The sequence below is a fragment of the Cryptomeria japonica genome, chromosome 5 (genome assembly GCF_030272615.1).
Source record: "Cryptomeria japonica chromosome 5, Sugi_1.0, whole genome shotgun sequence".
Lineage (NCBI taxonomy): Eukaryota > Viridiplantae > Streptophyta > Pinopsida > Cupressales > Cupressaceae > Cryptomeria > Cryptomeria japonica.
Window position 1 is genome coordinate 287,447,020 of NC_081409.1, and position 19,888 is coordinate 287,466,907.

General features: G+C 37.1%; 1 protein-coding gene across 5 annotated transcripts in view; it reads right to left on the bottom strand.

Annotated features, from left to right (window-relative positions):
• The window catches only part of LOC131045794 (uncharacterized), a 266,420-nt gene that overhangs the window by 219,800 nt on the left and 26,732 nt on the right, over positions 1-19,888 (bottom strand). For all 5 annotated transcript variants that reach the window (XM_059221422.1, XM_057979440.2, XM_057979441.2 and 2 more), the window contains one exon: positions 9,220-9,308. In XM_059221422.1, the coding sequence (XP_059077405.1) occupies positions 9,220-9,308 (89 nt within the window). The remainder of the gene's footprint in view (positions 1-9,219; positions 9,309-19,888) is intronic.

Below are 19,888 nucleotides of genomic sequence, written 5' to 3' on the forward strand. Positions count from 1 at the left end.
GTTTGTTGTTGTTGCAAGAAGTTAAACACTCAAAACCTATTATATGATTGTCTTTTAGGGTTTTAGATGATTTGTGTGCTACTAGAATTAATTAGTAAATGCCATGTCGACCCTAGAATCTATTGTAAAAATCAATAGAACACAATATTTCAACATTCTATTAAATAACAGGATATCGATTATAAGATGTTCATCTCATTATATAGAGGACGGAATCTAGGAGATAAACATGACATGACTCACCCAACACTAAAAATAGAAAACTATAGAAAAAATGACTTGTCACTAAGGTGAGTGTCCAGTTTCCTTCTTTGTAGATTCGATGTACCTGGACACAATAAGTCGCACCTCCTCTATGCTGACACTTGACAAGTTGCTAATTTGGAAGTCGATCATATCCACGTCATCAGTACAGGTGGCAAGAGTATCTTCCCAGCCAATTGCTCGTGTCAGGAAATCTTCATCTATTCGCATGAAGCTCAAGATTTCGGAGAGATTCTCCCTGAGAATTGGCCCTGAAACTTTGAAGAAGTTTCCTTGAACTTTGGCCCTCAAATTCTCTGCACGTAGATGCTTCTCTTGCACCTCATCCTGTTGCAATATCTCGGTTGCCACAAAGAAAACCTTCTCTTGAACATCTCTGACAATTTTTTCAATTTCTGCACACTTAGCCTCGGATTTTCTCAAGGATTCAGCTCTTGTAACCAAGGCAAAGTACCAAGTACTGAAATCATACAAGTCACCGAGTTGGATGACTTTTCTGTCTACAAGATCCTGCTGAGAAAGTCTTCTGATTACTTTCAAACGTGGAATAATTCTTCTCTGAATATCCTCAATATCTTCCCAAGCTTCAGCCATGTCTCGTATTCTGCTCAAAAAGGAAGATGTGGAGTCATGTGCTGATATCAGGTTCTCAGTGAGCATGTCAGCATGTTTTGAGGCATCCACAGTCCATTCTTTTACTTCTTTGAAAGTTGTCTTCATGTCTTCATAATCCTTTAATGACTCTTGTGGAAGAGGTATGGGTGGAGTAACAGGTATCTCCTGCCGATCTATAGGTTTTGTCAAATGTTGAACATATCTCTTCCATTGTTGATTCTCTTCCTCAAGCTTCCTTCTTTTTTCTTTTCCTTGGCTAGTCTTGTCTTGAGGGCGTTGCAAGAATCATCAAAATCTTGGATCTCTTGAGCTTGAGTAGGCTTACCCAAATCTACTGTAGTGATATCATAATCTTCTAGAGCAATGTTATCCCGAGTTTTACCTTTTTGGGTAGAGCTACTTGCACTGATCTGAATCATGTGCTATCTCTTTGAATTAAAGAGAATCTCTTGGCTAGTTTGGGCTGTCTTATCTCAACCGGTTTACTCACCATAGCCAAGAGTGTTGCAGTGTTCTCCTCTGAAAGAGCTTCCTTAGGAGCCTTAGCCTTTAATCTTTCCCTCAGCCAATCCGTAATGGTTGACTGCTCCATGCCACTTTCATCAAACTTATCCTCTATTCCTTTTGGTCCTGTAACTATACCATCTAGGAATTCCTTTGGCAACTCAGGTTCTTCAACTTCTACATTCCTAGCAGAATTTGGCTCTTGAGCTGGTTCTTAGATTATTTCTTCCACTGAAAGGGAAGGAGCTCTTACTTCATTATCCCCTATATCAGCATTCATCCTCTGTTCATTAGTTGTAGCTCTGACTGGATCAGTGGATGCAGGACTTAAGGTCAAATGACCCTCATCAAGATTATACTTTCTGCTTGCATCTCCAACTACTTTCTTTCCTTTACCCCTTAAAGAATTTTCAGTGGGTTCTTTCCTTTTTTCTGGATCCAACACTAGATGAAACACCATGGTTTGAAGACATTGATTCATTGGTTCCCATGAGATCATGTGTGAGATTTATACCTTTGGATCTAAGACCCTTTGTCTTCTCCGTTGCCCACCATTTTGAACATTCAATTATTCGTCTCATGAGGTCGCTCAAATCAAACCTCTCAGAATCTGACCAATTGACCAAGGCAAGGGGCTCATTTCTCAGTTTATCAAACTGAGGTTGCTCAAGCTCGGGATCATCTTCAAGTTGATCTGCTATTCGAAACACTTATGTTACTCTAATCAAATTCAGGGGAAGTCTAGACCACAATCTCCTTCTGATTTCAAAACTATCAGCTGCATTGACCCAATAGTTTTCGATATCAAGTCTATCCTCGAATATTTCTCCATCAACCTTCTTCATCTGGTGAAGAGGGTCAAAATGCTTCCTAGCCTTATACTGGAAGAATGGGTACCAAGCAAGCTCCTTTTCAACATTAGCGGCAGCCTGTGATAATGGACATGTCTCTAATCCAATTCCAATAGTGAGAGATGATGTTCCTGCCTTCTTTTGCTTCTCCCTCTGAACAATCATATAATTTTCAAGTTGTCTAACAACTTCAAGCAATACTACCCTGTTGGTGGGATACACAGGCAACTTGTAAGGAGGTCCAGAGAATCCTTGAATTCTCAAAAAAGTAAATCTGGGGTATTGGATGTACCAATGCCCTAATCTGCTGATAAAATCTTTAGATTCCTAAGAGAGCCTTTGATGAAGACCACCTTGGAGCATCCTTGTAATGTGCATTAAGAATGCATCGTTGACTCTCTTGAAGTGAATTTTTTCCTCCAAGTGCAGTTGTGGATAGCAATCATAAACTACAAATTGATTCTCTTTATTCCCCACTCCTCTACAGTTGAGTCCTCTATATCTATAGAATCGAGCAAGAAAGTACACCAGATAGGAACTCATATAAAACGTCCTATTCTCCTCTAAATTCTTCAGTTGGCCATCAAGATTATCACTTATAATCTTTGCCCAATCAATCATCTTTACTCCGGTAGTTATCTCATTGATGAAGTAGTACATCCAAGGCTCAAATGGCATGCCTTGTGGACTACCCATGACTCTGTTTAACAAAACTATCAAATCTCCAATATATTCCTTGAAATAGGCTCTCACAAGGTCCTTGGGTAACTTGGAAGCACCCTTCCTTGGCTTTTCCAACCATTGATGGTTGATGTTGGCCTCATATTCTTCAATATTATCTTGGTACAGCCATGTTGCTTCTTCCTTGGTCATGTAAACAGGGTTATGAAATTCAGGGATGCAGAAAGCTTCCCTAATAGCAACATCACTAATGTTCGTCAAGACTCTCCCGTCAAGTGCTATGATCTCTCGGCTTATTGGATTATAGTGTTTGGAGCATTCTACCACCAACTCAATACACTGCATCGCTGGAAGGAAACCAGCAGCCTATACAATTCCATTTCTCATCATCTTTCTGGCAGTTGTTGTAGGCATCAAGTTGTCTAGGCCATACATTCGCTTCTTGAATTCTCTCAGGTTGATATGTCCCAGGTTCGTGTCTCCGACCAGCTTCCACTTAGACCTCATCTTGGATTCCAGAGGACGATCTTTATCCACCTGAAACTTTATCCTGGCTGTGAGATACCTGTAAAACAAACAAACTTAAGTCAAATTCTATACTTTTAGACGTAGTTTGTGAGTTTGGTGGCTAAGTAATTTGCGGTTTTTACTTTCTTTTCAACACTTAGTCACAAAATGGGATTTTCCATACCTGATCATCTTGAAAGTCTCTTGAAAATCATAATACTCAGTCTGATAAATCAGAACTTGGGAAGATTTAAGTCCAAGAATATTTCATTAAATCCATACAAACTCAGAAAATAAGAAAGAGAAGAAGGGAAATCTCTTTTCTTTTTATCCCTTCTCTTTAGAACTTTGAAGAAAAATCAGGTTGGAACCTTAATATTCTGCCTATGAAATCAACTTTCACCTTCGAAGAATGAAGGACGGGAAAATCAGAAGTTAATCACAGAAAATCAATGGATTTATTCTCCAAACAGTCAAAACCCTTCAACAATCTGAGTTGAAATTTGTTGAAAAATGGTTGATAACTCAGAAATATACTTGAAATCTTCTTCAAAACGCTTCCAACCTGCAAAAATTCCTTCAAAATTCACTCTCAACCTGCAGAAACCTTTCAAATCCACTCACAACTTGCTCAGAAAGTTCGAACTTTATGTGTAAAAAATGAGAGAATGAATAAGGTATTTGTATAAGAGTTCGAATTTCATATTTGGAAACATAAAGGATCTTCAAAATTTGTTTCCAATTTGCTCTTCATTCATCAAACTTGGACATTCAGTCTTCAATCTTTCAAAGAAAGTTTCTAAATCTGACCTTAGTGAGCTGCCATCTCTTTGGCAAGTTCGATCTTTCAGTTTTCAGTTCAAGATAAAAGTTTCTAAATCCATTTTCAGTCTATAATTCGAACTTGATCCTCAAATCTCCAAATCCAAAAACTTTCCAATTTGGTCTTAATTCGAATTTCTCTTCTTGGTTTACTGAGTGCAAGTTTCTAAATTGATTTTTAGTTCATGATTTAGACTGAATCTGCAATATCCTCCTTTCAAAAACTTTCTAATTCTCTCTCAATTTGAACTTCATGAAGATCTTGCTGACATCGTTGAGGAATATTCCTTAATTTTCAAAATTTGGCAAGCATCTTCCTTGGGCGGACTTTGTTTGACTTGTTTCAATCTTCATCAAAGATAGGGAGGACTTTTTGAGAGTTGGGAACCTTTCCCAAGTTAGCATGGCCGACTTCTTGATGTTGTTTACCATCATAGGTTGATGTAGGGCGGACTTTTTGAGAGTTAGGCACCATCTTCTTATGCTTGAGGTCTTAACCATAGGGCGGACTTTGTTGATCACTGTGAGCTTTACTTGCAGCAGGGCGGACTTCATGAATCTTGTGCACCCTTCCTTATGTTGATCAACGGCGGACTTTCTCTAACTTAGGCACCATCTTCTTACCCTTGGGCGGACTTGAATTGCTTCTCCCCTTCTCGCACATGGCGGACTTTGTGAGTCTCCTTTTTTGTCATGGGGCGGACTTTGCCAAATTTAAGACCCATGGAGGGTGGACTTGCTTACTTCCTTGCACCTTCTTCATTATCCATAGGGCGGACTTCATCTCATTCAAGGCAAGGTAAGGGCCGACTTCATCCATCTTAGGCACCAAGGAGGGCGGACTTTGCTTGATCTTTCTTCATGATAGGGCGGACTTGGTGAACATTGTGGCACCACTTCATGTTTCCCAAGGCGGACTTGAACAAACTTGAGCACCAACATCAAGGCAGACTTCATGAAGATCAGGAACCTCGTGACCAAAACTTGAAATCTCCATAACTTGTGCCATTTTTTTTTACCAGGGCACCTTGACATTTGAAAAACATGCCTTAATCACTCACTGAATTCGTCGGGGTTCCTAAAATTTAGGAGATTAGCTTTTTGAGTCAAAACTTGGATTTTAGGAGGATTTTGTCGGTCATTTCAATGCATCTCAGTGTGAACAATGCAAACCCTAGAAAAAAGCAAGCATCCCTAAAAAATAGGGAAAACTTTCTAAAAATAGCCATTTCGGGGATCATGCTCAAAATGCCAAAAACAAAACTTCCTAAAGAATAGGAAAAAGCAAAACTTTCCAAAAATAGAAAGTTGTCCAAATTAACTCAAATCAATTGTGATCTTCGTCCTTGGGCCTTTCTAGGCACTTTGACAATGTCTAGACTCTGTTCTAACCACGGCTTGCACATACTGACTCATAATGTTCAAAACTCAGGTCACTCAAGACTAACAAACTTGACAATATTGAACCAGGAAGGTCACAAGGCGCTAACAAAAAACCCTAAAAAGAAGGAAAAGGGAGGGTCCCCATTTGCAATGGGGTATGTGTGAAAAGGTCACAATAGTTTCTAAATAAGATCATTGTGTGCCTGTTAGTTCTTGGAGGCTACCATATACATTGTCAAGAACAGCATAATAGATACGAATTGCAAAACTTATAGTAATTTTCAGCAACATATTTGATTGCAAAAAATTTCATACTAGGACAAACCCCAAAGCAACCAATAACTAGAGCATCTTGTGGCCCCAATAACTAGAGCATCTTGTGGACTAAACTGTAGGGAGTATAAATTCAATTTTGTCAAGTATGCCATCTAGCTATCTAATAAATGCTAATATGAGGGTATATGATAGGAAGTACATTGTGTTTAAAGCATGGTTTCCAAGGGACGTGCCTCCGACCCTATGGGACACATCTCTAGTACTAGAGACTTGTCCAGAGACGCACCCATTCACAGGGGATGGCATCAAATGTTTCCTGATGTCTCCTCCCATCTCCCCTAAAGAAAAAAGGCCATCTCCCACTAGAATCCCATCATAAAAGTCAAAAAACTTATTAAACTTAGCAAAGAAAAACCTAAAAAGGCTCCAGCCTATGCGACACCTCAAACTCATAAAATCAAGTGGCTCGTATGCCATATTCAATTCCACGATTGAACACACTCCCACCAATCCATGCTGCCCAAAGAGACTTGAATTTCCTAACAGCTAAAATAGTTTACAACTAAAATATTAGTGGCACACAAGCGCATTGGCATGTAGACTAAAATTCAAGGCATATGCATCACTCTTCTTTGTTGCTCATGACGTGCATCAGAAAATGAGTGCAAAGCTTTTTGGATTCCAAATTGGAGGCGTTCCAGCTGTTCTCTTAAACAGATTTATAATTTCTTAAAAAAAGTTGTTTTATTACTCAATATGGTACCTTCAAAACCATGTGGACCTTCCCTAGAACAAACCGGTGAGGTATGTTGAGCCTCTTTACGCAATTCTCTAAATAGTTCTTTAGAGGCAACCATTATTGTAAAAATTTCATTCATGTCCATTCTTTTATTTAAGTAATCGTTAATGCAATTTTATAAAATCTGTTTATTTATTATCTAAGATACCGGAATTGTGGCCTAGGGTTAGGGTGCAGGGCCAGGTTGAAGACGAGTCTGAGTCTGGTTCAGGTTGGGTGCATCACAGGTTCAAACTCTTTGTGCCAGTCGCCGAAAATCTTTGTACCCTTTTCAGTTTCCGTTTCTGATCACTGGACAATGACATTTTGCTTTGTCTTTGTTTAGGTATATGAGTTTGCGATGACATTTTCCCGTGTCTTTGTTTAGGTATACGGGTATATGTAGACTATAGTAAAATAGATATTTTATTTATTTATTAATTTTAATTTTTTTTAAATTCATATAGATAATAATATTATTATATATATAATAATATTATAATAATATTATTATGTATATAATTATGTTTATTATTATATACATAATAATATTATAATATATATGTACGGAGATACCCATACCCAAGGAAAAAAAATTGTTGTACCTGCGAATCCATACCCATTCCCATACCCAAACCCAAATCTGTACCTAAATCGGTAACTTAGTAGTTTATTATATTGAAATTTGATTGTGATATTTTTTAGTTAAATGTATTGATTGATATGTTATGAAAATTCTGTCATGATATTTTCTGAAAATTATTAAATTTAATTAATTATATTAAAAAAAGAAATGGTGTCTCCAACTACCCCTGTTTCCTATTTTCAAAAATAGCCATTCCGGTACTGGTACCAGTCTCCTGTAGCAGTACCAGTACCCATCTCCTGGCAACCTTGGTTTAAAGATACTTTTCACATAGCATGGCCCATAAGACAAATGTAAAATGAAAAATCCTTGAGCAATGACAAACAACAGATCTTGATATAAGTGTCCAAGAAAGAATTACTTTCAAATAAAACTCTTCCAAACAAGTATTATCAATGAAACATAACGATAATGGCATTTTCTAAGGCACTGGTGACCATAAGAAGTATCTAATAAATACTAAAGTGCTGGTTCTATGGCCAGAAATAAAAAAGCATATAGTTTTTCACATGACATAGCCCGTAAGAGAAAACAGAAAAAAATAACATCTGGGCAATGCCAAACAACAGATCTTGATTTGCATGCCCAAGAAAAAATTATTTTCAACTAAAACCCTTCTAACACTAGTATTATCAATGCCCAGATGTTCAAATTTGATTCTATTTAACAATGGTTTCACGCTTCACATGTTATAAGTCCAAAACAAAAATTCATTGTCAGTGCTAAATAATGCATCTTAGTCTATGTATCCTAGAAACAAATCCTTTGAATCAGATTTGCATGGAAACTGATCCAATAACAGATACGGGTACAGTATAAGGTTTAAATGCAATAAATTTCTAAGATCCCCTGATACAGACACAGCTGGATAGGACAATTATAGAAATATACATATATATTTGATTATTTATGTATCGAAGGGTATAGAACAGAACTATATATATATATGTTGGCTTCTACATTTTTGTTTATAATATACATATATACATATATGTATACGTGTATACATATATATATATAATATATATACATATGTATATATATACATACATATATACACATATATATACATACATATATATCTATATATATATATATATATATAACATTAAGTTTGTGTCTTTAGTGATCTAAATATACAAGCGTGTACAATTTGTTTTTTAATTTTTTTTATAAACCCTGAACCAGATACATTATCAAATTGTGTGGTATCATATCCAAATCTATCAGATATGCCCCAAATGTATGCTTGTAAGTTTGTGTCTTTGACTCTTTAGTGATCTAAATATACAAGCGTGTACAATTTGTTTTTTAATTTTTTTTATAAACCCTGAACCAGATACATTATCAAATTGTGTGGCATCATATCCAAATCTACCAGATATGGCCCAAATGTATGCTTGTTGAATATTTATGGATATGTCTACAGATAGTGTCCATGTTGTATCCAAGTGTATCATATATCTATCAAGTTTCCAATATGTAGATAAGTGTATCCAAACAAGGGCAGAAAAGTATCTGGCAACTCCACTTTGAGCAAATCTCTTCAAACACAGTTGATTCGGACACTCAAGTTATAATTTAATTCCAAAAACTTATATTAAAGATAATCTAATTAACATGCATTATTCCATCAAGCTATAGTTATAGGACTACAGTTAAGAAACCATATAGGTGATACTCCATTACCCCAATAGACCAGACAGTTGATCAAAAGATAATGTCAGATGCAAGCCCCAGGAGATTTCCATGAGAAATTCTCTAGGTGCTTGAAACCCAAAATGAAGACCAAAATGGAAGATTCCAAATGCTGCAGTGCATCCTCTCAATGAATGCTTATACCAAGATTCCAACATTATAAAACAAAAATTGGTGTTAAGAAAATACAGTACCTTCAAGTGTATCTAATGTTGATTCAAATAACGTCAAAAGATCCAGTCCAGAGCATGCAGCATTTAATTTATCTGACACAGTAGAGCATCTGCAAAAACAGAGTAGCATCAATGGATAGCAGTCAAGTTAATGTCAGACTAGGTGTACATTGTCGATACTCAATTAGATGCTCAACCTCACAAATAGATTTTCCAAGCAGACACAAATGTATTTCTCCACTTGACCAATAGTCCATGCAATATGATAATTGAAAGTTCAAACTCTTATATGGGCACTAAAGTTGTTTGTACCCTTAAATCCTTTGCATACCACAGGATTGAATATGTATTTTCCAGAAACTTGAATGCAAGTGATGTATTACAAGCTCCAAACACTGCTCAAAGAGACAATCAGCAGGTAAACAAGGAGCCAATCTAAACAATAATTGTGCATCCTGCTCAACAGGGTTTCTATCCAAACGGATGACATGATAAAGGCAAATTTACAAAATAAAAATAGCATAGAAATTTGACATAGAGCATACTTGTACGTAAAATCCTCATCAACAAGGCCTCTTTTCAAATGAAAATTAAAAAAGTGACAAATAAAAAACAAGAGTTGAAATTTAAGATAAAGCATATTTTCCTATAAAAGACCTCATCAACCAGGTCTTTGGTCAAATTAAGTTTGCAAGTATGACGAGATAAAGGGAAAATATTACGCTTCCCAAAGTCCGTAAATTGTTACAACTTGTAAGAGAGCTTAGATAAGAACTTGAATATATGGTTTTCAGCACTGAATGTATTATCAACTGTTTTCCAAAGGAGGTTACATAATAAATGAGACAGGATTTTGCAGTGCTTTGAGATACACAAAATCTTCAACAAACAACATTACAACTGAAGAAAAAAATTAGCTCTTAAATGGATTAGCAGCAACCTTGACATTTTAATTACCCAAGATGGTAAAGAGAAAATCTTAGTGTCCATAGAAAAACAAAATAATTCAATGGAACTTAAGGATACAACTTGTATAAATAACACGAGAGCAGAAACGAGAGCAGAAACATGCTCCAAAAAAGCTGCAAGCTAAAATTAAGCTGAAAAAAATATTACAAAAATATATAACACAGAATCATTACCAAAATTTTCTATATTAAACTAAGGAGGAAATGTCTCCTTAAATAAGAGTTACCAAAGCTTTATCCGTAAAGGGTAAGAACAACTAATAAAGCAAAGGATAAGAAAAAAGAATATTCCTAAACTCTATCCAGTCTTGCAAATTTGCAAATAGCCAGTCTTGCAAATTTGCAGGTAGGGATGAACGCCTTGGAAAGGATGAAATCAAAATACCTGCATTTGATCACAAACAACTATGATCATCAAATTTCTAGAGATGGCCCCAAATGCATCTAGGGAAAAGAAGAAAAGATTGATGAACTCATCTTTGAGCTTAAATCAACTAAAGACACTTTAGAAAAACCCAAAGGGCACTTCTACAGGAGGAAGAACAACTTGATGCTCCAACAAATATCAAGAAGCAATAAAATGAAGCAAGGGCTAAGGAAATTAAGCTAGGTAATTGAAGAGCTTGATAGGCTCCAAGAGTTTTGATTTAGAACAACTTCAAGAAATATTAGAAGTGGCAAGCACAAAGTTAAGCATAACTAAGAAAATTGAACAAGGAATTGAAGACCAATCAGAACAGCAGATTGAGCACAACTGCACGGATTTGGGCTAGCATTAAGAATGGTTAAGGAGAAAAGCACAAATAATTTTCAATCTTTTTCCTAGTTTCTATTAGGTTACTAATAACCCACTATTGGAGATGAATGTAGGGAATCTTTTGGTTCAACTTTCTTAGCTTATGATAATATTGTAATAGTGTAGCAAAAGCCGACTACATCACAAGAAGGTCTACAAATGGGGAATAGTGAATTCCCAAAACTAGAATAGGTAAAGAGACTCCAAGCTCATGATTTTGAAACAGTATATGCTAAGGGAAAAAAGAATGTAATTATTATTGTCTTCCCAAGGATTTCCACCTTTGGCTACAATTATGTCAACTTTGATGATTAGATGAATTATATCATGGTATAATATACCAATGATACATCTATTGCTAACATCTTAGATATATATGAGAAGGGTGATAAGCAAGTGTGAGCAATTGGTCCCATGGAATAAAAAAAACAAAATCTTCCTTGTATTGAATTTTGAGATGAAATAGAAGATTTTGAAGGCGCTACATGATATTCCCATTATATGAAACTCCAAATCCTACACAAATTATAGAAAAAGAGGAGAGAGATTCGCATGAAAGTGCTTCAAGGAGGTGCTTGTCACATAGATCAACAAGTACACTAAGTGCCATCTGAATGAAGGAGAACATGTCCTTCTAAGCTTGCTACCATCTTCACTTATCACCCATCAAGATTAGAAAAGTGTATTCATGAATTCCATCTAGTGTCTTCCTAAGGTGTATGGTAAAGATTACATTTATTCTATTGTGGATAAGATAAATATGTATGCGTACTTCTTTACCATTTATTGTGGATTCAATGCACATCAAGTGGTGGAATCAATTTTCAAAATGATGATTAGGTTACATGGGTTACCTAAATTGGTTGTCAATAATGAAGAAAGCCAGTTTGCTAACAACTATTGCTAGGCATTATTTCATTAGACAGGTGCAAAGCTCACGCCTAGGACTGGTTATTAGCTACAAGAAGTTGGGCCCAGAAAAATAGTGAATAAGCAGGCTGAAAGATGCTTGAATTAATATGCTTTAGAACATAAATCAACACAGATTAAATGGCTGCACTTTGGAGAGTATTGCTACAACAGAACCCAACATCTATCCCTTTGAATGTTTTCATGCATGGGAATGTTTGTTTAAGATGCACCATCCTAGATTGATTTAGTGTTCACAGATAGTGGAGTATTGTTTATAAGAACCCAACATCTATACCTTGGAATATTTTCATGCATGAGAATGTTTGTTTAAGATGCACCATCCAACATTGATTTAGTGTTCACAGATTTTGGAGTATTGTTTATAAGAGCAATGGATGCCATCATCATCATGGAACCATCACAAATCAGTTGGTTCACAAAGAGAACATACTTACAATGGATATTGCTTCGGAAGAAGCAGGTATTTTGAAACATCTAAATTTGCATTGCTTGACGGCAAGCAATTTTTAACAAGACAGAATCATTATATCCCATTTTTTAGTAACTTGTGTTATGTAACAAAATGCCTATTTCCTATTACCCACACCTCCCTTGGTCCAATTTTGTATGTGTGTTCTTTTATACCACTATGTCATTCTAAGGTCTCTTAAGTCTCTAAGCATGTAGGCATGCCCATCCTTCTAAGTATTTGTTAGTAGTTGAAGGCTCGGAGTTTATCATCTAGGCATGCCTTCTCGTGCAAGTTCGACCTTTCCATGGTCCCCGACTCTAATTTTCCTTTAAGCCTATCAAAGTGTTGGACTAATCCACCAAGCATACCTCACATCCCTCTCCTGCCTTCATTCCCTTATTGTCCATATAACAAACGTGTCCATCTCATCATCTCTTTCCTCCAAACCCCATTATTTTCCCTCACCTTGTCAAAGTTTCAAACTTGTCCTTAGCATCATGCCTCCTACTTGAACTCAAATCTCCGACCAATTGTAAGAGTCATGAAGTATGCAAAGTACGGAAGCTCATCACATCTCTTGTTCTTGTGGTTCACCATATTGCAGTGAAACTTGTAGATCCATCCTGTTGTGACCTATTTCACACATTGCCCCATTGCAAATGGGGACCCCTAGTAGTTTGCTTTTTAGGGTTTTGTCTTAGCTCTGCAAATTTCATAAGTCTTTATTTTCAAGAGTTTAGAGTTTTTTTTGGAGATCATCCAAGCCAAATAGGGAATTCATGCTCAAATCTGTGTTTGGACATCGTCGGAGCACTCAGAAGGCCCAAAGGACGAAAAACACAATTGCTTAGGGTCAATTTTGACACCTTCATATTTTTAAGGAATTCACTTTTTTTGTTTTTTTGCTTTTTCTGCTTTTTTTTATTTTTGGCACTTTGGGACCAATCCGAGAAGCAACTTTTTGGCTTGCTTTTTGCTTTTTTTCTGCTTTTTTGAAAGCAAACCTAGGATTGGGTCCCTCAGGTCATGGTAATAGCATTCATTTCTTCAAAATCAAAAATTTGTGCCTCCAAGTGTAAAAAGCAGGGTAAAATCTCCAAGCAAAGGGTTTGTTCCAGATGTTCCAGATAAGCATGCATGGTTGAGAAAGGAAGTCTATCAAGTGTTTGTAGTTTGTACCAAGGACGAGTTCAAATGAAGATGGCAATGGAAGAAAGATAGAGATGTCTAGACAAAGGTAAAGTCCGCCTTGCATGGTGTTTAGCCAAGGCCAAAGTCCGCCCAGCACCTAGAAAGGAAGTGGCATGCTAATGGTAAAGTCCACCCTAGCAATGTCCAATCAAGCTTGAAGTCCACCCTACCAAGGTAGCAAAATGGTTGTCCAAGAATGAAGTCTGCCAAGGAAGGAGGCAAGGGGACATGGCAAGCCAATGGCCAAGTCCGCCATGGAGTGGCACACAAAAGATAAACTTTTCCCAAGGTAAGGTCCGCCCAAGGAAGAATGTCCAAACTTTCTCCAAGTCCACCTTGCACATGTCCAAGCAACTGCAAAGTCCACCCTAGCATATGAAATGGATGGCATGAAGATCTTCAACTCCGCCCAAGCATGTCCAAACATTAATTAAGTTCGCCCAGCACAAATGATGGCAAGGGGTTGGTAAAGTCTGCCAAGGGGAGATGTCCAATCAGGGTCAAAAACCGCTCTAGTATATGGCAAACAAACTTCAAAGTCTGCCATGCCAAAGAAAAGATGGCAAAAAATGTATAAAGTCCACCAAGGAGCATATGGAGGATTGTCCAAAGGCCCATAACGAACAATGTCCAAGACAAGACAAAGTCCGCCCAAGCAATAAGCACTTCATGACTTTGGCATGGCACATGAAGAACAAAGTCCACCTTGCCCAAGTTGCATATGTCTACGATGTGTTAAAGTCTACCCAGCTATAAACAAGAATGGCATGCAACCAATGAAATCCGCCTAGGTAGAGTATGGCATAAAGATGACCAAATTCACCATGAAGAAGGGAAGAAATGGCTGGAGAAAAAGAAGGAACAAGAGAAAGTATCTTAGCATATGGATAAATTCACCATAGATGAAGGATCAACCAAGTTTGGAGGATGGAAAATCAATCCAACACTTAGAAATATTTTCAAAAATAAGTTCAACACTTAGAAAATATTTCAAAAAACTCAATTTTCCAACACTTCGAAAAAAAAAATTTGAATTAGAGAGAAGGATCTAGAATGTTCTATGCCAACTCGCTCAAAGGGAAGATTAAGTTTCCATTTTGGAAGAATTAAAACAAGTCCAAGTTCGATGAACCTAGGGAAAAACATAAAACAAACAAACAAAAAAAACAAAAAAAGAAGTTTCTAAAAATCAAACTCTTCAACTCTATATCTATTCAACTTGTCACTTTCAATTCATTATCAAAGTTGAAGATTGAAGTTTGAAGGTTTTTCTCTCTCGAGGTTTCGAAAGACAGATTTTTGAAGGAAGATTTTGAAGATAAAGTGAATTTTCAAGGTGATTTTTTGAAGATAAAGTGAAATTTCTGAGTTGAAGGGCATAATTTCCAAGAGAATAAAGTGCTTTTTCTGAGTTAAATACAGTATTTTCAGAATTAAAGGCAGATTTTCAGTCAAAAATATAGTTTCGAAGGTTCAAAATCTGAGCTTGACTGATTTCTTTCATCCTTCTTCTGTCTTATTCACTTATTCCCACGAAATTTACCAAGTATTTAGCCAAATTCGTCCATTTTTAGTCTACATTTTCACAAGAAATTTAGCTTTTTTTTGACAGACTGAAAGTGAAATTTTCAAGCAAAAGGTCCAAAAATCAGAGTTAGAATCTTCACTTTTTTTGAAAATAATATTAAATTTTCATGTGTATTGCAAGTTAATGACCACCAAAGGAGGACCTTCAAGAAAGGCTCAAATGAAGTTCACCAATAAAGGGTTGCAGCCGGAGTCAAAGATCAATTCCAAGTGGAAAAATGTCACAAACACCAACCTCGGGCACGTGGACTTCAAAGATTTCAAGAGGAGAATGTATGGGCAAGATGGACTTTTGCCAACACCTATTGCTCGCTTGATGATGAGAAATGGCATCGTCCAAGCAGCTGGGTTTCCACCAGCTATGGAATGTGCTGAGCTTATCGTTGAATGTACCATACACTACAATGCCCCAGAGAGAGAAATTGTTGCACCAGATGGAAGAGTATTGGCTCATCTTGGAGAATTAGCCATTCAGGAAGCATTTGGAATACCAAATTACAACCGGACTTCCTATAAAACTAAAGAAGAAACCAAAAGACTCTATGAAGACCAGCGTGAGCTTTGCACGACAAATGTCAATAAATCATGGCTAGAGAAGCCAAGGCCCAGCCTCAAGAAAGTGCCAAAGAAATTGCTTAGCACGAACTTCAAGGAGGTATATGGTGATATCATTTTACTGCTGAATAGAGTAATGGGCAGCCCTCAAGGTGCGCCATTTGAAACATGGATGTATTATTTTATTGACGAGATCACCTCTGGAGTCAAAATGTTCAATTGGTCCAAGATAATCAGTGATAACCTGAATGAGCAACTGAAAAATTTGGAAAGGACGAAGTCCTTTTACATGAGCTCCTACATTGTCTATCTACTGGCAATAAATTACAGATACACCGGATTGATTTGTAAAGGCATAGTAGGAAATGGTGAAAATGAATTTAAGTCCTATGACTGCTATCTGCAGCTGCAGCTTACCAAAAAGGCCCATTTCGAGTGGGTAAATGATATGTTCTTGATGTATATCACCAAAACATTGCAAGGAGGAACCCATCAGAGGCTTACTCAAGAAGCCAAGAGCCTAATAAGTATGGATCCTGGTTCATCCAGTTTCCAAGATTCACATATATAAGAGTTGAAGGATTTACCAGATGTCCTTACCGACTTCCAAATTATCCCACTAACAGAATGGTCTTGCTCGAAGTCCTTAGACAATTGGAGACATATCAGGGCTTCTAGAGAACCAAGCAAAAAGCAACCATTTCCTTTCCATTTTTCATCGGCAATATGCTGGAGTCTTGCCCAACAACATAGGCAACTAAGAGAACCAGGTTGGAGATGCAGTGGTATCCATTCACACTTTATCGATCCAGGGCTGATTTCGATCCACACAATCATATTGAATCAGTGAATGGAGAAAAATACAGACATAGGGTTGATTTGGAAGATTTTTGGGCAAATGTTGCAAACGAGTATGACATCAGGAAAAGACTATGGTCTAGATTGCCAGTAAGCTTAATCAGAAAACCGAGCGTTTTTGTGTGCCTGATCAATTAGAGGATGATGGAGAATATGTTCAACCGCGCTTTGATGAGAATTGGCCTCTTCCTCCTGTACAATGGTCAAAACCAGAGCTCGCAGATCTAACCACCTTGATGCGACCAGTTGTTAAGTATTCACAGTGGTGGGTCGATCAACAGATTCATGGGCTAAGGCAAAGAAACTTGACTCTTATAACTTGATGGGCGAAATGGAGTCATATTCTTCAAATGCAGAAGCATCCCAAAATGTCGAGCCAATTGAAAGTATCAACTCTCGGAAAAAGAGGGAAGCAGTTGAGGGCTCTTCGACGAGAAAAGGAAAAAAGGTTGAGCAACCTGTTCAAAAGAAGCAAAGATTAGAGCCATCCCATTCTACAACATCTAGGAATGTGAACGATGTATTGATTATTGAGGATCAACCAATTGATGAAATAAAAATTCCTTCTCCAATCCATGAGGGAAATGTGATGTCAGTCCAACAGGAAGATGAAGAACCACCATCTCCTATAGGCATGGAAATATTGGAATCAGATAATGAAATGGATATTTTGGGCGATGAATTTCAGGAGGTAATGATTTTCGCCCTTCGAGGAGGTAAGGATATTCCATCTGAAGAGAGTAATCAGGAAGAGGAAGGCATTGAACAGCCTACAATTCCTGATTGGTTGAAGGAAAGGTTGAAGGTAAAGGTACCTATGGAAATAGTCCAGGAAGAAGATGACACGGCTAATTTCTTGGCTAGGTTAGAAGAGGTTGCTACAAAGAAGCCAGCCAAGAAGTTTTCCACAATCCAAACAGATGAAACAGGTTGCCAAACAGTCCAGATTGTTGTACCAAAAGTGGACAAGTCAAAGGAAGATATTACTCATCAGGAGTATGAAATTACCACTTTTGACTTGGGATCAACTACAAAGGGTCAAGAGGTGGAAGACATAGACAATTCAGTTGCTTCCATGAAGGCAAGACTAGAGAAAGAGGTAGGAAAGAAGAGAGAATACAAGAAGGAAGTTGAGCGCCTGAAGGAATACATTTAGCACTTGACCAAGTTGATTAACCAAGCCAATCTAGTAGCTCCTCCACTTTTGAATTCCTCACAGGAAGCAATTGAAAATTTTGAAGAAAAAGTGACGGCAAGAGAGATTAAAGAATGGATGGCAAGCAAAAGAAAAGAAGCAGCCACATTCATGGACAGATTGATGCTGACATACGGGCAAACCTCCTCTTTACTCTCCAAAATTGCGAGCATGGCAAAAGCATGGGCTGATCTTCAGGATGTTCAAAACAGAATTATCCAATGCCTCAGAATGTTAAAAGGCATTCCTAAACAAGAATTGATTGATGGAAAGATAATTGCAGCAAGAGTTGCATATAATTTTAACACATGGCATTGGGCATTGGTTGCACGAACTGAAGTCTTAGAAAAAGTAAAGGCCAAGCGTATCAAAGTTGAACAGATAAGAGAAATTCAGAATAAGATTTTCCTTGTAGCTGTGGATGTACTTGAGAAAGAGACCATCCGAGAAAATGATATGCATCTGGAAAGTCTAAAGCTCAAAACTCGGGAGGTTTTCTTCACAATCGTTGGACCAGTCCTCAAGCAGAATTTGACTAAGACTTCAAATTTCTTGTCCATTCGGGATGCCTTCCACAGACAGGAATTGAAGTGGGAGATTGCTTTTGTTGTGTGTAGATGAATTAGATGGATTGGAATTCAAGGTCAATATGCTACCACATGTCACCATGGAAGAGGTCGGCTCAATTGTGTCCAGATTCATCGAACATACTGCCACTCAAGAGGATAAGGATGTGCCTTCCTAAATGATAGCTCTTCACGCCACTTGTCAAACATTTATTTGTCTCTAGTGTTATTTTGGGAAACTCTATTTAGGGTTGTGTTGTCTTAATCTCAGCCGTTGATCTTAGATCGATCTCGGCATTTCATTTGCTTTCAAAAACCCTATATAAACTATCATTTCATTTTGTTGTGGAGAGATTTATGAAATTGGTGCTTAGAGCTATTTTGATAATACAAGTTCATTTGCAGTTTGCTTTGAAGCCTTATTATTATCATATGGTTGCATGGTTGCATATCTTTCATCAACATAGAATAGTTTTGTTTAGAGTAAATTTGCTTTCAAAGTTGTTAAATGAATGAGGGATTTGATAGTATTGGCTGGTGAAGCAATTGCTCATACTTTCTTTGAATAGATGATTTTTATTCAATGTGTAAAGTTAGCCTAAGCTTATATCATGGATGCTTCACTTCTACTATGGATGAATATTGTTTGTTGGATGGTATCATTCATAGTCTGAAAATTTCAAGCACAACCTTAGAAGATTGCACCTACTTTGTCTAGTTGTCCTCAGTGTGGCGAAGCAGAGTATCGTTGATTGGTTTCACCAAGTCAATACCGTCTCCCAAGTTCTTAAGAGTAGTATAGAACTTTTGAAGCCTCGTGCTTTTTATCCTTTTTTTGAAGTCCAAAACTGAAAATCAAAAAAAAAAAAGAAAGCATTGATTGCTATATTCGTCTAAGTCCTAACTTGTGATCAATATCAGTTGAGCATAAGTCCACCTTGTATTTCAGCATACATAACCAAGGAAGCTATCCAACATAAAGTCGCCAGTTCGCACATATAAACCTTGGAGTCATCGTGTGGTCTTTCTTTGCAATCTTGGCACACGTAGTGATTTTGTTCAAGAGAGGGTAGACTGTCTTTGACATTTTATTCTAATGTTCGGTGAATGATAAAATATACACCAACACATCCATACAAGGATAGGATTATACACTGCAGATCTTCAACACAGCAAGGCCCAATAAAACAAGTGTGTCAAAAAATATTCACCTTCTGTCATGCACCACAAGTGCATCTTAAAGTGAAGGTTAGTGCAGAGGAAAATCATGACACCAAGTGACAACTCAAGAAAGCAAAGCAAATTGAAAAACACTTGAGTAGCTTGAATAAGAACAATGACTTGAGATTAGGTCAATCTTGGAAAATTACTGTAACTTGGAATCAAGTTTGCGCAAAATCATGTAATTTACTGATTCAGATTTCCCACTGGGACAATCTACGAGTTAAATTGTGTTGGGCTTGGATTCGAGAATGTTTAATCAAATATTTTAAAATTTGTTTTCTCATTTGAGATAGGTTTTACCTGATCACATGTATTTTTAAGTTACGTCAAACTCCATGTATTTGTAAACAGTTATCCATCCAAGTA